Genomic DNA, 19,692 nt, shown 5'->3' on the forward strand with positions numbered 1-19,692 from the left:
ATTATGATTTTATTTACATTTTCATATTAAGAAAATTGCGCCGATAACGAACAAATATAAAGAATATTATAATATAGAAACTCATTTCTGATTAAAAGTCTGAACGCAAATTAAAATCTGTTCGTTTGTTTATTTTTTTGGGTAATTTTGTACTACCTACTTGAAAATGGTGAAGCGCAAAAGTGAAGTCGCTTTGGTCGACTCTGAGCCAAATAAAGCCATCAGAGAAAAATATTTGAAAAGTGACAATGTAAGTTTGTTGATTAATAATATTATTAACTAATACAAGACTTGAAAAACGGCCTTTTTTTTATAGTTATATCGTTTACGATACGTTTTTTATATCATTTTTGTCTTGTTTACCGTTATAAAGTATATAAATGTTTAGTTAACTCGATCGACCCACCTATCAAGCCAACATGAATTTACACCTATATTTAAAAGGCATATTTCACACTGACTTTTGTATGAATATGACGTTATTACTAAAGCGTAAAACATAATTAATATTCTTTTTTTCATTTTGCATACTTTGATTGAGTTTTAGTTTCCAATTATAATTATTCAGTGTTATTTTAACGTTTATGTAACTTTATCTTCATTCATTGAAAATCCAACAAGATATGTGTGTTTCTTTTTTGATTCAGGAATTTTTTTAATTAGCCAATAATAAATATTTAATGTATTTTGTTTAATTATCCATTTAAATTTTAGCCTAATGCTCGTACATCAAATTTACTTATGCCGATCATGGCATTAGAAGGGCATGAAGGAGAAATTTTTGCTGTGAAATTCCATCCAGAAGGAGAGTACTTGGCGTCGACTGGTTTCGATAGAAAAATATGTACGCCGCAAACTATTAAAATATTTGTACTGTTGTTTTTAGCTTCAATGCAAATTTTTAACAATACATTCAAACTATTACAGTTATTTGGAGCGTGTACGGCGAATGTCAAAACATAGGCGTCCTCACCGGACACACCGGTGCAGTTTTAGACATGAAATTTTCAACTGACGGAACATTAATATACACGAGTAGCACTGATACGACCGTGTCGTTTTGGGACATTTACAAAGGTCAAAGAGTCAAAAAACTCAAAGGTATAATATGTCTTCTAAGTTATTTTATTTTAGGAGCAAGTCAACTTTACTGATGCACCGTGTGTGTCATTATGGTTTTGATTTTGTTCAAAGGACACACTGCATTCGTAAACTCTTGTGATTCGGCCAGACGAGGTCCTCAAATGATCACTAGCGCTTCGGACGATTGCACTATAAAAGTATGGGATCCGCGAAAAAGAGGCGGAGACGCAGTGACGACGTTCAACAACAACTATCAAGTGATGTCCGTTTGTTTCAACGACACTGCCGATCAAGTCATAAGTGGCGGTTTAGACAATGAAATTAAAGTACGAATATTAATAACATAATATTTGTTCTGTTTTTAGACAAATGTTGTTTCTATATTTTATGCCGATATCAATTGATTTGACGGTTTTGTCTAACGTAATGAACTGATGAAAATACCACACTGATATAAATCAAACTCAAATCGCTTGTTTAGAATCAAAGATAAAATATTTTGTTATTACAATTTTATTTGAAAACAATAGTACCTACCCCAAATTTCTTCATTTGCCTATTAATGTAGATTGTATAATAAAAAAATAATATATAAATTTCATAAAGTATGTGCATATAGTGAATTCTGTAACGAAAAATTAGAGTATTAATTTGTTTTCGCTGATTGGTTTGGTTCAGAATTGGAAAATTATAATAAGCCACACAAAAAATTTCTCCTTGTCTCCCTTATGTAAATCTTGTCTTTACAACCAAACAAACAACCATCATTTTTTTTCTTTTAAGCGGTTGAAAGCGGTCTGTTAAGCTGGTCAGATTAATTTCTATAAAAAATGGTCGAGTTTATCTTTTCTAGGTTATTGTAGGAATCTATTTTGGATATTTTAATAAAAATTGTGTTTAAATCCTATTTCAAGTTCTCAAATCACGAAAAAAAATTGGACATTACATCCAAGACTTCTACGATTACGAGAGGAATTTTTTTTTTTAACAAAATAGGTTATTAATAATATTATATTTATACAAATTAAGGTTTTGGGGGGTGAAATAATCATCCCTTGTAAATACACCACTGTGTAATAAGCTTTGTTCGGGCTCGGTTGGGCATTAGAAAATCACAGTTTGTCAATTTGTAACACAAATAATGTATTACGCTACCGTTTCACATTTAAAATATCGTATCTAAAAATAAAAAATATAATTTAATGAAATCTGTTTTTCAATTTTGAATATTTTTTTTATAAAATAATTGTTACTTAACTTTACAACAATTTTTTCACCTTTTTTTCAAGATTAATATTTTTTGTATTATCCGATGTCTAATATTCCAGTTTCTTAGTTGATCTCTAATAAAGGGTCAAGTAAAGCTTAGAGGTTATCTTTTAGTCTTTTATACATACTTTTTTCTATTTCTTTTTTATTCTTATCCTGTACAAATGGGGTCGTTATATGTCTAAGGTTTAAGATTAATTTCTTAATTAAGTTTTATTTAAATTATGTATTATCGCAGATAGGATAAGTAATAAAAGCCGTGTTTAATTTGTGCTCTAGGTTTGGGATTTACGTAAGAACGCATTGCTCCATCGTTTGCTTGGTCATTCGGATACTATCACTGGACTCGAGTTGTCGCCGGACGGATCTTATTTGCTGTCAAACGCAATGGACAACAGCTTACGGATTTGGGACGTCCGACCGTACGCCCCGGCCGACAGATGTCTGAAAGTTTTTTCCGGTCACACTCATAATTTCGAAAAGGTGTTTATTTGATATTTCATATGTCGTTTATGTTATTATTATTAGTTTTTGTTGCAACAATAATGTATTTGTATTTTTTTAGAATTTGCTGAGATGTGCGTGGTCGCCGGACAGTTCAAAAGTGTCGGCCGGTTCAGCCGATCGATTTGTTTACGTATGGGACGCCAACACCCGTAGAATATTGTACAAGTTACCCGGCCACAACGGCAGCGTGAACGATGTAGATTTTCATCCCAAGGAACCGATTCGTGAGCGACGGCATAATATGACGATAATAAATTTGTGTATTCATTTTAATTTTAATTCTTTTTTTTCAGTCATGTCCGGATCCAGTGATAAAGTCGTATACCTCGGCGAATTTGATTAAAATATATTGTACGAATACTTCCTAATTTATCAACATAATTACATTATCGCCATTTTGTACCTATTTGTTTCAAGTATAGAATTTGTATGAACTTTATATTATTATGTTTTTTTAAAGTAGACGGATTGGTCATTTTCGTACAAGAGACACGGGAACCTAGTATTGACCGTTTAAAAAAAAAACCCGCTTTTTATGTTGTAGAACTGTAAGTTAGAAGTTGAAATTGTTAAACTTTTTTTTTATATTTAAATTTCATTTCAATTGCTACCATTTCTGTTCTGTATTGTTAAACAAATTCAATATTTAAGACAAAATTACGTACCGAGTGCACAAAAATATCGTACTATTAATTATTGGTTAATGGAAATCTGTTCAAAAACACAATAATCTTATACGACCTATGTTGCTGTGTAATTGATATCGTTAAACATAGTATTTTTGATTTTAAAAGGTAAATTCGATAAATATTTAATGTTTTTTTTTTTTTTTTTTTAAAGCTGTCTATTTTTATAATTTGTACATAAAAACTATGTTTAATAGTTAATTATATTATTACATAATAAAATTAGAAGTTTAAACATTTTGAAGTAATTGGGTTGTGTCAATCAAACAATTATTTGGAGATGGTAAATTTGTTTTGCAAAGTTAGACTTTTTGAAGGGACATCTTATCTAATCTACCCTTCTAAGACTGCTGAACTTGTACTGTTAGTCTATAAATAATAATTATAGGTACGAATTCATACACAATGCTCACCGAGTACCGTAAACTAGTCAATGGTATTAAATCTAATGACGTGCTACTAGGAATGGTCCCTGGAACAGGAAATATTACAGGAATATGCTTTCAAAAATATAAAAAAGTTAATTTATTTAAGAAGGTACTAATGTATGAGTATTTTACAATTGTATTTATACTTATGAAGGTATTCGTTTGAGTTATTATTTTTAAAAGATTAATGACAAGTTGCAACTTGTTTTTATTGTTGGTAATTTATTTTTAATTTTTTTTTTTAGAAGTATATGATAGTGTAAAATGTATTTTAAATGTTCATATTGAATATACATTTTTGTTAATTAGTAATTGATCAGTTTGAAAATAAAATAACCAAATCCTATTCTAATAGATTTAGATCTGGTTTTGAAAATAATGAATGCCTGCATAATGTATAGGTTTAAACAAATTTTGACGACATCCAAAATAAATTATGCAATACAGTATGTATTATAAACTAGATTAGATTAATTAGATTTAGGGATGGTACATAAAGCTTCAAAACAACTACCGGCTAATTATTATATACAAGTGTTTCATCATAATACAATTTTCTTTTTGATTATTGATTCATTTAAATTTATTAAATATATATGATATATGTATGTATAATATTGTAAAATAAATAATAGTTTAGAGACAAATAAACTCCAAGTTACACATTACACACTCTTAATTATGAATATTAAGCTTTATCTTACACTATTCCTTACAATAACATCCATCTTTGGCATTTTCCTTGATCCAAGACAAATACTTGACCACTCTTGTGTATACTCCTGGAAACCCTGGACGAGCACACCCGTGTCCCCACGAAACGATTCCTATAAAATTACATAACATATTGTTTTGAGTTAAGTAAATAAAAAAAGTTTTCTTACTTGGTTTTGTAAATTAAGGACAATGAAGACATAATACTAATTAAATACTATTACAAAATTATACTATATTGAAACATAAAAAATACTTAAGAAGTTTGTTATAATTTAAATTAAAATCAATTAATTTGCAGTCTTGCATAAAAACGGAAAAATAACTTATTAATTTAACAGCTGTTTGTTTTATATAGTATTGAAATTAAATAAAAAGAATATATTTTATTTTTTTATAACATTTTATCATACAATTTTTTTAAAAATTACAAAGATTTATTTTTTCACTGCAAACGTTTCAATTACCGAGTCAAAATTTAATGATGATGTAACACAATAGACTGTAAAAATATATTGAACTTTGAACGTTGATTGTATTATACATTTTACAAAATAAATTTATATGGATTTTATAAGAAAAAAATTTTGACCACAGCTTGCGGAGTCACTTTTGTTGTAATATTTTTCCAAAATAAAACTCATCTCAAATTAAGAATTTCTAACTTTTTCACTATATCGACTGTTTCTAATGTATCACAAAACTGGCAAAGATTGCATTTATTTGCTCATTGTGTACCTAAATATTACAGCTTTTAAGTAAATACATGTATTTAAAATAAAGTCTGATAGGGGTAATACCAGTCAAAACTGATGGGGTATACATACAATGTCTTTGAACAATATCATTGTACTCAATAGGTATTGTTATCATGTTATCAATACTGATAACATGATATTTTGATCATAATTTCTATGTTTTTTAGGAACTTAAATTTTTCCCCATCATTTTACATATTATTGTGTTTTTTGGTGACTGGTAATACCTAGCTATATAAGTAATGGCGGTTATTTGCACTTTTTTAAAAAAAATATTTAACTTAATTATAAAAATCTGAAACTTACATAACACCTAACAAGTTTGTAGTTGGTAATGGGGGAATACCAGTCAGTGGATAATACCGATCAATAGCATATCTCTTAACATATTATAGCTAAAATTTAGATGAACACATTATTTCAGAACTGTTGTTACCAGAACCTAATACCAGATGTTTCAAAATGATCAACAATTTTTTTCCCACCAAATAATAAGTATCAATTTTTTTATCATTTTTCCAAAGTAAAACTCGTCTAAAATTAGGATTTCTAATTTTTTACTATATTGACTGTTTCTAATATAACACAAACTGGCAAGGATTACATTTTAACAGCTTTTAAGTAAATACATGTATTTAAAAAAAGTCTGATAGGGGTAATACCAGTCAAAACTGATGGGGTAACAACGGTCTAACATAACTTAAGTAATAACCTTACCTAACTGATATTTGCATTAAACATACAATGTCTTTGAACAATATCATTGTACTCAATAGGCCTAACATGATATTTTGTTATAATTTCTATGTTTTTTAGGAACTTAAATTTTTCCCTATCATTTTACATATTATTGTGTTTTTTTTGGTGACTGGTATTACACCCCGCTATACGGGTAATGGGCGGCCAGTGTTGCCAGACGTACGGTAATTACCGTACATAAAAAAATATGAATTGATGGATCCCGTATAGCTTTGTTATATTACATAATTCGCCAAGACGGTGTAAAATGTTTCGTGTACGGCAATTTAATGTTAATTACGATAATTTTGAAGACATAGTACGTTAATGTCATTTTTGAATTTTGGCAACACTGGACCAATGGCGGTCATTCGCACTTTTTTAAAAGTTTAAAATTTAACTTAAAATTTTGAAAATCTGAAACTCGTATACATAACGCGTAACGAGTTTGTGGTTCGATTTTCAAGAAAGAACGGAATTTCTGGACAAAGATACTTGAATTATATAACGTCTTAACCTACCGATGATTTCGAACCGTTTGTTCTCCAACCGTCTCATCAGCGGTCCGCCGCTGTCTCCTTGGCAAGAGTCTTTCATGCCCAGCTCGTGTCCGGCACATATCATGTTCTCCGTTATCAGACCTTCGGTGTAGTTCATCGTGCCGCACGTTTCGTTATCCACCACGGGCACGTCCACGTGTCTCAAAACACACGAAGGCTTGCCGTTTTCGTATAAAGTTCCCCAGCCGGCCGTCTTGCCTGTGTCGCCGACATAAGTGTCGTCTGCAAGAAAATACAGAAAGAAAGAAAACGTTCAAATTACTACTAGTCGTAGAATAACACCACACACACACACACACGTTGGTAAGTGCTAAAATCCAGATTGAATTACCTAATAAAGTCTGGCCAATATCCGGCGGATACTATCACAACAATTCCCCCCCCCCTTAACTTTCAGGTAGGTACATTTATAGTTTAAAATGATAATCTGTAGTTATTAGTTATATTTATATTTAGTCGTTTTCGTTGAATTCATTTAAACGTTAACGTTAGGGCTTCTCGTTATACCTATTACTTGACAGTAAAATAATAACAACAGCTCTCATTATCAACCACTAAGACATAAGTAGAGAAACCGGAAAAACGTATTCATACATTTTTACCAGCTTTATATTTTGTGGGAAAAAATTATTTGCCTTTTATCTAGGTATTATAATATTTGTTTAGCTTTTTTATATCTTTTATTATCTACTTTTACAAACACGGGTATTTTTTTTTTTATTAATATTTGATTGACCTTTTATCACACTATAACCAAGAATGAGCATATAGAATGTCCTGAAAATCATATTATACATTGAATAACACTAATCTAACTTCTTAATGCAGACGTTAGATTATCTATGGAAAACCTTTGTGACCTTTATAGTTTGTATGTAGAATTTTAAATTCTATTCGATTTGCATCGAACAAGAATAATTGCAATAATAATAACAGCAAACAAAATGCCACTTCAGTTCCATGTTATTTTCCACAAACCTTTCTACGACAATTTATTTATATCTTAGTATTATATAATATCTTAATGCTTACAATGCGAGAAACAATTATTGTAATAAGTTTCTAATTTAGTATCTGATAAATGAAAATAAGAAATTCATACGCTAACATATTTGAAAATTTTTCGTCTACAAATTTATGTAATTAAAACATATGTTGCCATTTAGAAAAAAACAAAAATCCCCCTTTTTGGCTTATAAGGATTGGTGATAAAAATTGTCAAAATATTGAAAAATATAGTAATATATGTACCTAATAGTTTAGGAAAAGAAAAAAATTCTCAAAATATTCATATTTGCAGAGAAAATGAGAGTGTCTTACATTAGTTGGATCACCCTGTATATCCATAGTTTGATCAACTATAATTATGGTTGATAGGTACACCACATATATATATATACTTCCAACTCTATTAATTTGATTGTGTCCCCCCTATTTGATCCGTATGTACTTGTTTAATACCTCAAGTGTTGTGTCATACATCACAATTTCTTATAACTAAGAAGCGACTATCACTTGTACTATTTCGGTTACAATAAAAAGAGTGTTGTGTAAATTTTCCAATATTTAAAGTTACCAATCGAAATGACAACAACATATTATATGTACATACTATCATGATTATTATGTATTGGAGCCGTTCTTATTTGGTTGATTTTCAAATTTTGTTGTTGCCAAAAATACACTGTTTTAGGTAGTCTGACCTTTTTCGAACTCGACTCTTGTCGAACGTTGTAAAAAAAGAAAGTTGCTTGTTTGTAATTTGCGCTATTTATGCATCGACAGTTTTCATAGCCGTTTGTAGTTTTTTTGTCAATAAATTTAAAACCCGTATGGAGCTTATGTGCATTAACTCTACAGTCAAATTTAAAAAAAACCTATGGTCATTCCATGTCAAATCACCTGATATGTGTGCGAGTGGATTTTTAAAATGTATATGAATGCATATCCTATGCAGATAGTTCCAAAAAATCAGAAAAGTCAAGAAAAAACTTTTACAAAATGTTCTACATACATATAAGTAAGTGCTGTAAAAATTGCAGAAGTTTTGGTTCATGCCATAAAAAGTTTTAGGCTCTTATAAATATATCACTTTTTATTAAAATGCCAAACTTTGAGGTAACCTATACACAAAAAAAAAAGTTACGGATCAAACAAGTATAGTATGATGTATTATAATAAAAAAAGTGTTGACATTTTGATCTTGAGTAAGTAAAAAAGTTGAGTGAAATTCATAAATTTTTTTATTTGTTTTCCAATTTTTAAGTACTTCAAAATTTGAAGAAAAAAAAATTGTTCAAGTAAATTATGAAAAAGAACACTTAAATTAAAAAAAGGTTCAGTGAAAGTTCCATTTCGATATCATAACTATAGTCATTAAATAGGTAACGTTATCGTGAACTTAAGGTGTTTTCACAACAAAGTTTTGGAATATAGCATCGCGTAAGTCCAAAAAACAAATTTAAAAAAATATATTTTTCTTTACTTTTCTGATTTTATGGAACTATCTGCATAGGATATGTAAGTTTGAGGCATTTCAAAAGTCCACTAGCACACACATCAGATGATTTGACATGGAATGTGACCCGCTAGCAGTTGTTAAAAAAAGGATTTACTATCATCAGGCCCCCGGACACTGATAACAATTAACACGGAGAAGATACTTATCACATAAAAACGCGACTGCCATAGAGCGTCGCAGCGTGACCATTTTCGTAAAACTAAAAGTAGAGTATAATTTTTATACGAAAGTCAAAACAATAATTTATTTAATGACTTGACAAATTTCTTTAAGAGGTTTTAATATGTATTAGCAACTAAAAAGTTATGACTAATTTAAACAAATATATTTTATAAAATACAAAGGGTAATATCAATATTTTGAACTGATAGTACTAAATAGATAAGAAAAAGTAAGGGTACGGTCATTGTACTATGCTCTTTCAACATGGCCTTAGCTATTCAGAGTGAATTTTCGACCGGTAAATGAATACTTATTTAAGAATTTTTATCAAATTTGCGCTATTTCAACGTAATTACAGTCACTTGGAACGTACTCTCGTCGGTGGGCAAGCACACGGGTCTTATGGTGACGGTCATGGGCACTCGGTCGTTGAGCCTCAACAGGGCCAAATCGTTTTGGAAGTTAAAGAAGCTGAACTGGCCGACCACGGACCTCAAGACGAATCTGGTTTCCGGTTTCCGGGTGGCGTTACAGTAGTCGTGTTCGCCCAAAGTGACTTTGATGAGTGGCCAAAAAAACCTATACGAACACACAGTAACATATTATTTTCTTTTGTGGCCCCTTTGGAATTTCTTACCGAAGCCCCCCGTCTTTACCCTTTGACACAGTGCGCGGCGGTCAAGACATATCGGTCGTTGATCAGCGTGCCTCCACAATAGAACTGATTGAAGTAAGACAGTCGGACCATCCACGGGAACTCGTGCACGTCCGCTGGGTCGCCTCCGACGATTTTGGTATCAGAATTGGGCACTCCACAGCCTGTTTTGTGGGCAAAACAAATGCACATTGGTAGACTTAGGGAATGGTGGAGGGAATTTGTATATGAAGCGAGAATTGAAATATCTTTGCGACTAAAAGTCCAGAAATTCCGTCCTTTCTTCAAAATCGAACAACAAACTTGTTAGGTGTTATGTATACAAGTTTAAGATTTTTAAAATTAAGTTAGATGTTTATTTTTTTAAAAAGTTCAATTGACCGCCATTACCCATAAAGCGGGGTGTAATACCAGTCACCAAAAAATGCAATATGTAAAATGATAGGGAAAAATTTAAGTTCCTAAAAAACATAGAAATTATGATCAAAATATCATGTTAGACCTATTGTACAATAATATTGTTCAAAGACGTTGTATGTTTAATGGAAATATTTGTTGGGTAAGGTTAGAAACAGTCAATATAGTAAAAAATTAGAAATACTAATTTTAGATGAGTTTTATTTTGGAAAAATATTACAACAAAAGTGATAAAAAAATTGATACTTATTATTTGGTGGGAAAAAAGTTGTTTATCATTTTGAAACATCTGGTATTAGGTTCTGGTAACAGCAGTTATCAAATTATGTGCTCATCTAAATTTTAGCTATCATATTTTAAGAGATATTCCATTGACCGGTATTACCCACGAACTGGTATTCCCCCATTCTCCCCTATATTATTTTACTTTACCGTTAAATTATAGTAGATAAAATTGGATTTTTTAAAATTTTTATTTCCATACTATACCCACAACTACTACAAGAAGACGTGTGATAATAATTTTAAAGGTTTTTAACGTCCTATGCATTAAACGAGAAATTGTTTTTTTTATTTGTGTACATTTATTTATATTTTTTAATACCAACAAGACATCTTATAGCAGCTGTCTAAAAGTGGAAAAGTATTGGTTTTGCACGGTATGTATTTTTAAAAGCGTGTTTTAATCGGTTAAATAAAATATTATGATAAATGGGTATTTCCTTTCTATTTTTAGTATGTTTTTGAATTGTAGTCATTTAGAAGAAAATGCTATTTTATTTGGTATTTTATTGTTCAAGGATTCGAAAAAATTTTAAGTTTTTTTTTATGTTAGATTTTTAAAAATTATTATTTATTTACAATATTATACTTAACTACAAATGTGTTTTTTTTTCAGAAAAATGTATAACTCTTACAGAGCTTAATTTACGCTGTTTATTAACGTATTCAGATAATTTAATAGTACACAATTACGCCGCAAAGATATAAGATAATGATTTAAAACTCGGACAAATAAACGAAACAGCTTAACACTTATATGAACCCGTTCTGAACTGGTTAAGGATACATTTTTATTAACTATCATCTAATTAGTACAACGATAAATTAATATAATTTTAATGTAAATATTTATATAGGTTCGGATAATTAACTATGTGGACCGTTAACGACCACAAGATTTTACAAGAAATTTCCACACAAGTGTTACTACACATCCGGATGAATATAATATTTTATCCTGTTGGTAGGTTTTAGTACTTACTGCATTCGCATTGTTCGCCTCTCCTGGTGAACAAATCGGCGATACCCTGTGGAGTAGGTCTGCGGTGCTCGAAATCCGTGGTGTACTTTCTGAGGCCGACACCCTGTGAAAATGATGATAATCAAATGGAAACCGAGCAGGTAAGGAGATAGATAATATTAATATTGAGATTGTGCGCGCCAATCGTCGACTTGCCTGTTGTACACATGTTACCAGCAATACACTGGCGAGGAGCCGCGAACCTTGGCGATTCAGTGTCATGACTGTGACCCGAAGTCGCTGCGGGTTGGGTATCTTAACGGTATAAGACATATCGTGTATAAGACCATTAATTGAATACCTACGACCTAAGAATAACAAACGAGAATCCACTTTTGTATCGTGCTAATTCCACGTGCTGTCCGTCGATCCGATAAAACGTGTTTCTCTTGCATAACTGCACAGCTATTATACCTACTGTGTGTGTGTGTTGTGACCGATTAATTGGTATTGTATACACATGCGTGGCACACACACACACACATACACACAGAAATATATATACATATTCATATCCAAATTCCAGATATAATTATATATTATGTGTGTCTAAAAAAAAACAGAATGAGCTTGATTATCTATCAGCTATCAGTTTAACTGAAATCCAAAGGGTCATTGACTTGGGCACAAGACCTTCTTGTTTACTAGGTACGTGCAGACCTGGGTACAAAACTATAGTAATAATATATTCAGCCAACGGTTAATATTATACCCCGTACGCGTTATGAGGTTTATTTAAGGAGTGGAGTGCGACCGGGATAACACTATATTTTGTTTGTAGGTTTCGCACAAAAATAACAACAGCTGTTAATAATGATTGTAAAAAATAAAAATAATTTATTTGGTAATAGTTGACAAAAAAAAATAATCCAATAATAAATACATATTTTAAAATAATTACAGCTAACATATGGTAATTGGTACCAATCGGTAATCGTCGTGGCCTTCCATTCGAGCGTGTGCTATCTTATACAAGCGCAAGTGTCTTGCATGTTCTTCTGTATCCAATCCAAGTATCGCGTAACCCTGGTGTACACCCCTGGGTAACCTGGTCGTCCGCATCCTACTCCCCACGACACAATGCCTACAAAACAAACAAATAATGAAATAATGTTAAAGTTGTTGTTTCAAGATCAAACGGAGTCGGTGCTACTCGTATATTGGCGCATCGTTAAGTCACCACCACACCTTGACCTTCTGATCCAAATATACATATATATATATATTATAATAACAACATAATACTACTAATGATAGCGATAATAATATATATATAGATATATATATATATATATATATATATTTTAGGTGTAGATTTCTCTCGGGCCTGAATAACTCACCGACGATTTCTAACTTGTCGTCAGCTTCGCTGTTCACCAACAAAGGACCGCCGCTATCTCCCTGTATAAAAACACAGTTATTATTATTACTATTATTTACCGTTCTAGAAAGTTAATCAACGGTTATCCGCGGTCGCGGTAGACGGTAATTATGACTGCTATATTATTATTACTATTACTCGTCGTGGTCCGCTATTTAGTAGTCGCAACTATATTATACATCAACGGAGCTATTATCGACGACTAAATGACGGACGGCTGTGTATTGTAACGGCCGAGTAATCGATTAACCGACCAACAGGTATAATAGTGTTGTATAAGAATACAGTAGTGCAAAGTTAAATTACCTGACAAGAATCTTCCACTCCTCTTCCCGCACAAATCATGTTGCTGGTGATCCGTTGCGGTCGGTATTTGGTAGCTCTGCACTGGGCCAACGACAAGATGGGCACCTGCACTTCTTGCACAACAGTGGCTAGGTTACCGCCTTCGGACACCCGACCCCAACCGACTACCGTTCCCATCTTCCCGGACGGTTCTCTGGCTGTGAACATGTGTAATTTAGTCGATGACGATTATATTGTATTAATGGGATTTCTGACGGTGTTAGGTTAGGTTGGGTTAGGTTGGATTAGGTTGGGTAAGGTTTGGTTAGGTTTGGTTAGGTTTGGTAGGTTAGGTTAGGTTAGTTGTTGTTTTTAGGTGTTGGCCAAGTTTCAGTCTATAAGGGAACTCCTTCCAGGAGTCTAATGCATATTTTCCATATAATAAAAGCACAAGATAACAATATGGTTGCCCCCCCCCCGTTAAGTTAATTCGGCATTCGGTCATAGGTTCCCGTGGTCATAGGATGTCAGATAGTCAGAAGCTCCCAAGTTACCACAGTGGTTACTGTTATCACAAAATGTCAGTGATAACTTTACTTAAACTTAATTTTAAACCTGTAACCTCCTCTTAGACTGTAGCCGGCAAACCTAGGATATTTATAGGTTAGCGGAGCGAGTGCCAAAACCCTCTGAGACCTGCCGTCTTTACCAATACGGCCTCGTGGTTAGAACCTGGTTATTGATAAGAAAAAATATACTATAGGATGGCTTGGCAACCTATGACAGCTTGCCAGTTAATCCTATGCAAATTACAAAATCTCCAGCAGGGACTAGCGTTCCAAGCGGACAACGTCTTCGAATTTACACAAATTGTGATTATAACCACAATTCAAAATAATAACGCGTTACGATTGGTTGTTATCTTGAATCACAGATAGGAACGCTAATGGTTAATCGAAACGGATGTTTTTTTTTTGGATCAACTTCAGAGAAATGAGATTACCTTATTATCGCCTTATATAGTTCTGTGGTCTGTATAATATACTCACTGGGCGTCGGCAAGCATATGGGCCGCACTGCCTTGGAGAACGTGACGGCTTTTCTCAGCCTCAGCAGGGCCACGTCGTGGTTGTAAGAGTTGACGTCGAAGTTTCTATGTCTCACGATGGATGCCACCATTCTGGTTATGGTTTCGCCGTCGGTGGTGATGCTCTGGTCGTGGTCGCCGAGTATGACACGGATTCGGGATTTCTTTAACCTAAACCAGAGAAAAAAACCCAGCTGTTTTATTATTTAAAAAAAATATTTAAACTACATTGGCACAACGATCGCTGGCCAACCACCGTAATCGCATTGGTGTGTTATGAATAATTATGTACAATATAGAAGCGACACTTGTCTCTTGTGTGTTTACACACCAGTCGACTTTCTCTGATAAGGCTTTCTGAAAACCCCAACTGCCACGAAAGCCCACGTCAGAGAGTAAAAGTAAATACAGAAGATAAACACAGATATGGGCCTTGGCAATTACTTAACGTGTACACAGTCGAATACAAGCTGGCAGGGCTAACACAAACAGACCCGGGGGGACGTTCATTTAAGAAAATCAAACATTAGTTCGTGACACGACGCAGCGGCACGTACTACGGAGTTACAAATTGGAAAAAGTAATCTAAAGCGGTCGAGAGACCAGTGTTTATCACTTTTACAGCAAGTCCCTTACGTCATCCTTAATCCGATTTATGTTCAAGAAAATACAAAACAAGTTGCGGTGACTTACACTAATTGACCTACTACTTAAAAACTCACGAGTTAAATCAGAGGGTCAATTTATCGATGTGTAAAAATGTATGTATAGTTAGATTGTATTGTTAGATATGTATAGTTAGTTATTTGTTATCAATATTTTGCGTTAAAGTGGTGATAATGGAAATGTGCGTTATCAGTTTATCATTGATTAGACCCTGTATGATAATAATATCAACTCTTATTGGTGATACCATTTATTCGATAACCAGTATACTGGTAATAACCTGAATATAAAACAACGTTTTAGCAACACTCGTACATTTAACACATATTAATTTAACAAAAGTTAGTTTTTTAAGGTGGTAAATAATTTACCAATAGATAACGTCAAGTTTGGTGCAACCGGGCATAAGCATGTGTAATATAGGAGTTAATGTTTTAAATTGACATTTTAGCGACTAGACTGTTTTATTATTTTGATTACTTAAATTTTTTCCAATATAAGATAGCCAGTTTTGGATAATTACTTTTAAAGTTGTTCAAGTTCAAATGCGGGGAGGTGTAGTGCGATAGAGTCAAGCGCCAATGAGTATGGAAAAAAAAACATCTTCAACTTAAGGTAATTTAATTTTTTAGGTCTTTATGGGATACTCTGTATTGTCGGTGGTATTATTATAGGCCGAGTGGCCGATGATAACACCAGTTATTCGATTCAGTCATACGGATGACTACCGACTTCCACTTGGGAATCGCCTGCCTCAGCTACATCTTCTTCTTATGCGGTTCGTCTTTTTAAACGAATATTATGTTAAACAAGCCAAACGTGCGACGGTCCCAGTTGTTGTTAACACAATATTTTATATGTTGACATTGCAATTCGCAGACAGACACACACACACACACGGGTTTGCCTAACGAATTGAAAGAAAACAATAAGCATATTGGCACTTACTTCCGGACACAGTGAGCAGCCGTCAGCACGTAATCGCTGTTGATGAGCGACGCCCCGCAATGAAAGTGGCCTTCGTACACGAGTCTGGCTACCCAAGGGTATCTGTTCACCCCGGTAGGTCGTCCGCCCACAATGCGGATTTCTTGATTGGGGACTCCGCAATCTAGAGGGGAAAAAAATATACATAAAAAAACTAGCTAGTGTCTGTGTATATTATATTATTCAAAACACCAGCAGGTAGATTTCACTTAACAAGCGAAAACCGTAGACGGGTTTCCTCGGTGGGTACACACGACTGTATATTCCCAATTATCACAATCATAATTGTATTGTAATTAATGTCACACCGGTGCCAATAAGATGTGGCAGGGCGATATCCTATTCTTGTCTGAACACGGTACGATGATAATATTATTATTATCAATGAATATTTACAGAACAAACTAAAACAATAGCTATTGTAATTTAATAGCTATACTAACGCGAATGATGCTCGTTTTTCTGTGTGTTAAAGATTGGCATTTTTGGCAAGTGATGCAAAATTGTCTAGTGTTTAGTTGGTGTTCGGCTTTTTTTTTTTAGAGAGGGTGCATAATTTTATGGTATCTGTTAATGCCAATCGAATCGGCCATTCTAAACAAACTCATAGCTGAGAATCCGTTAAAGTCTCTCGTGCGCTCGCACGTGGCTTAGAGTTTTACCGGCGGACGTGCACTCGCGGTATTCTTATCTAAACCATTTTGTTTTTCCAGACAAGTAGGCGAGACAATCGCGTGGGAATTCCGAAAAATACAATATACACGATGCACGTTTTCGAAAAAAAAAAATAATAAACGATTTCTCCTCGAGGTACAGTGTACACACTTACGAATCCGGGTTTCGCTCGTGTGATCACATAATAAATATAACTTGATTACATATTACTACTCACTGCAAGTGCAATTTCCGACGGGCACCTTTTCTTCGGGCTCGTAGCTGACCGATCCGAATATGTCGTCGAAGAATATCCTCTTGTCGTGTTGTCTGTTCGACGGTGCCGTGTCGTTTGAACCGGCAGAGTTCTGCTGCAGAAACACATTTTGGATGTATTATGAAATTGTAACGGTAAAATACATAATAATATGACAATCACTGTGACAGGAACGAGTCTAACTTGGATTGAGCTAAACTACATATCGTTCCTAGGAGATGCATATCTATTCTCCCAAACGGATTGGGCGAGGAACTCGAGCTCACTACTTCTTAGGAATCAATCGTTAAGTAGGATGTAGAGGTCCATATACTTACCACGGTGGTCGGCACAGCTTGGCAGTCCGTTATCGCAACCATGGTGGCCAGTGTCGTCAGGTACACGGTGCAAATGACGTGCAGCAGCTGCAGCTGCGGCGGCCGCATCGTCGACAGTCGGGCACCATAAACACGTGCGCCGGCGGGGGAGGTTCGCCGCCAAGTCCGGAGGGTGGTATTTTTGCAAAAAAACGACACTTGTACTTTTTAATAATAATTATTCCAACGACGGACCTGTTGTGGTGTTGTAGTGCGACGGCCCGAGACGGCGACTGCGATGCGACTGAACGAAGAAAGTGCAGACGGCAGCGGACCGGACGCGAGTAAAAGCGGATACCGGTAGCGGACAGTGGCATGCGGCGGCAGCCTGTACTCTCACTTTCTTCGCACCGGACGCCCAGGTGACCTTGACGAAGCCCCGCCATAATGATACTGTCCTGTCTCGGCCGGGCTTCTTGATTTATTCTTTTCTTTCACTCTTCCACTCATGTTATGTTGGCGAAATTGCGCCCCCCCCCAAAAAAAAGACAGACCTACACCTGAAAATGACAGCCGCCGATTAGAGAGGGTATGAAGATGGCACACGTCTATGATCTAAACCGTAGACACGATCGATAGCACGATCCACATACCGCCAAACCGCGACCTGCGCGAGAACAGCCGTCGCCGAAGGGAGGGGAAAACCGCCGTCGCCGGCCTAGTAATTTTCGGGAACACTTAGATCCCCCCCTCTCTTCAAGACCCCTTCTATTTGGACCGGTGAATATTTCTGCAATGACAATATTTTGTAGCTGTAAAACTCACATGCCCAAACTTGTCGTTATGTGTTGGTGAATTATTTACCGCCGTAAAAAACTAACTTTTGTTAAACTTTATCTTTTGTTGAATTAACATGTGTTAAATTCACGAGTGTTGTTTTATATTCAGGTTATTACCAGTATACTGGTTATCGAATAAATGGTATCACCAATAAGAGTTGATATTATTATCATACAGGGTCTAATCAATGATAAACTGATAACGCACATTTCCATTATCACCACTTTAACGCAAAATATTGATAACAAAATTTAAATATACATACATTTTTACACAGCGATAAATGACCCTCTCGTGATAAAGTACATTTTTAACAACAGATAAAATTTAAAACATGTTTTATGCAACAGAATTTATTTTAACCCAGTTAAACGAGTTTATTTCTGTGTAAATATTTGGTGCAACCCGGCAACAGTGCCTTAATAGATAAATATCTATTATCTGGCTATCTTTTTCTTCAAAGATCTATATGCTTCAACAGCACAGCGCACGTCTTTAAGATATGGTTAAGATGGTGCGGCAGGAAAAAACGTAACTCGCACGTTTGCCATAATTTTGTTAAGCATTAGGATTACCTAGTCTCATGGGGTATCAATTATGAGCAAATTAAAAACTAATTATGCACTATCGCGCTTACTTGAAATGTCAATGTCTATATGTTTATTTTTACAGTTAATTTAACGCTGCTGTAGCGAAAATTGCAGTTATTTTTACAGTTTACTAGAAAATGTACATCAATATCAACAATATACCCAAGTAGTTCTAAAAAGTAACGTTCATTACAGGTGGGTTTATAATTTACTGATAGTAAGACCTTGGTTATCTCAACTTGTACATATTGTGTTTGATTAATTATTTTGCTAAGTATATTTTGGCGAGTATTATATTTACAATAGAAATTATGCAATTAGTCATTAACAAAAACAAACGAATATTTTATTTAAACCTAACTTAACTCAAGAAGCAATGGTTGGATAAGGTAAATATTAGACCTAGATGTATTGAAATAATCCATTTTTACAGTTATAATGTTAAAATTACAAAATAAATTATGTTTTATATTAGAGATGGAACCACTCTAATGTTTTTTTTCTCAAATTTATCCAACAAAGCACAGTACCTATCTATTTATATTCAAATAAACCCTACTCGTTTATCGTGTGTTTATATCTGATTAACTTTCGTGTAACTTGATAAGCGGTGAAGTTTTTGTAGAAATAAATAAGCCTTAAGTATAATGTTAGTTTCCGGAGAATGTAATCCAATAAGTATTATGTAAGCTGTTCAGTCTGTGGAAGTGGACACAGTGGCATTTGGTTTTATCATTTTTTTTTAATCAGTCCCTCGGCAAATTCCTAGTAGATAAGAAATAGCGAAACGCAATTAAGGAATTACATTTAGGTTTCATCTGATATTAA

At 33.8% G+C, this 19,692-nt stretch overlaps 2 protein-coding genes across 3 annotated transcripts; one reads left to right on the plus strand and one right to left on the minus strand.

The window, feature by feature from the left end:
• The first annotated feature begins 17 nt into the window (after window positions 1-17).
• LOC126842679 (U5 small nuclear ribonucleoprotein 40 kDa protein) lies at window positions 18-4,211 on the plus strand. 2 transcript variants are annotated; one of them, XM_050579761.1, is made up of 8 exons: window positions 18-250; window positions 715-844; window positions 928-1,101; window positions 1,195-1,409; window positions 2,632-2,835; window positions 2,918-3,083; window positions 3,153-3,210; window positions 3,320-4,211. In XM_050579761.1, exons 1-7 carry the CDS (start codon window positions 167-169, stop codon window positions 3,200-3,202), a joined length of 1,023 nt encoding a protein of 340 aa, XP_050435718.1. In that variant the 5' UTR covers window positions 18-166; the 3' UTR covers window positions 3,203-3,210; window positions 3,320-4,211. The 2 variants fall into 2 exon arrangements, with proteins under 2 accessions (XP_050435718.1, XP_050435717.1); XM_050579760.1 differs by lacking the exon at window positions 3,320-4,211 and having other exon boundaries at window positions 3,153-3,298.
• A 266-nt stretch (window positions 4,212-4,477) lies between these two features.
• On the minus strand, window positions 4,478-17,783 carry LOC126843183 (transmembrane protease serine 9-like). Its single transcript, XM_050580550.1, has 14 exons — window positions 17,456-17,783; window positions 17,100-17,232; window positions 16,169-16,331; window positions 14,517-14,725; window positions 13,489-13,685; window positions 13,142-13,202; window positions 12,765-12,885; window positions 12,514-12,565; window positions 11,958-12,146; window positions 11,763-11,865; window positions 10,083-10,245; window positions 9,800-10,005; window positions 6,705-6,965; window positions 4,478-4,800 (listed from the first exon to the last, which is right to left on the minus strand). The coding sequence occupies exons 1-14, from the start codon at window positions 17,561-17,563 to the stop codon at window positions 4,679-4,681; spliced, it is 2,088 nt and encodes a 695-aa protein (XP_050436507.1). The 5' UTR covers window positions 17,564-17,783; the 3' UTR covers window positions 4,478-4,678.
• Between the last annotated feature and the right edge of the window lie 1,909 nt (window positions 17,784-19,692).

The sequence above is a fragment of the Adelges cooleyi genome, unplaced genomic scaffold (assembly GCF_023614345.1).
Source record: "Adelges cooleyi isolate 19-005CV unplaced genomic scaffold, UGA_ACOO_1.1 ACOO_flye_CR_arks_rails_tigmint_CR_PRNA_574, whole genome shotgun sequence".
In the NCBI taxonomy this organism is placed as follows: domain Eukaryota; kingdom Metazoa; phylum Arthropoda; class Insecta; order Hemiptera; family Adelgidae; genus Adelges; species Adelges cooleyi.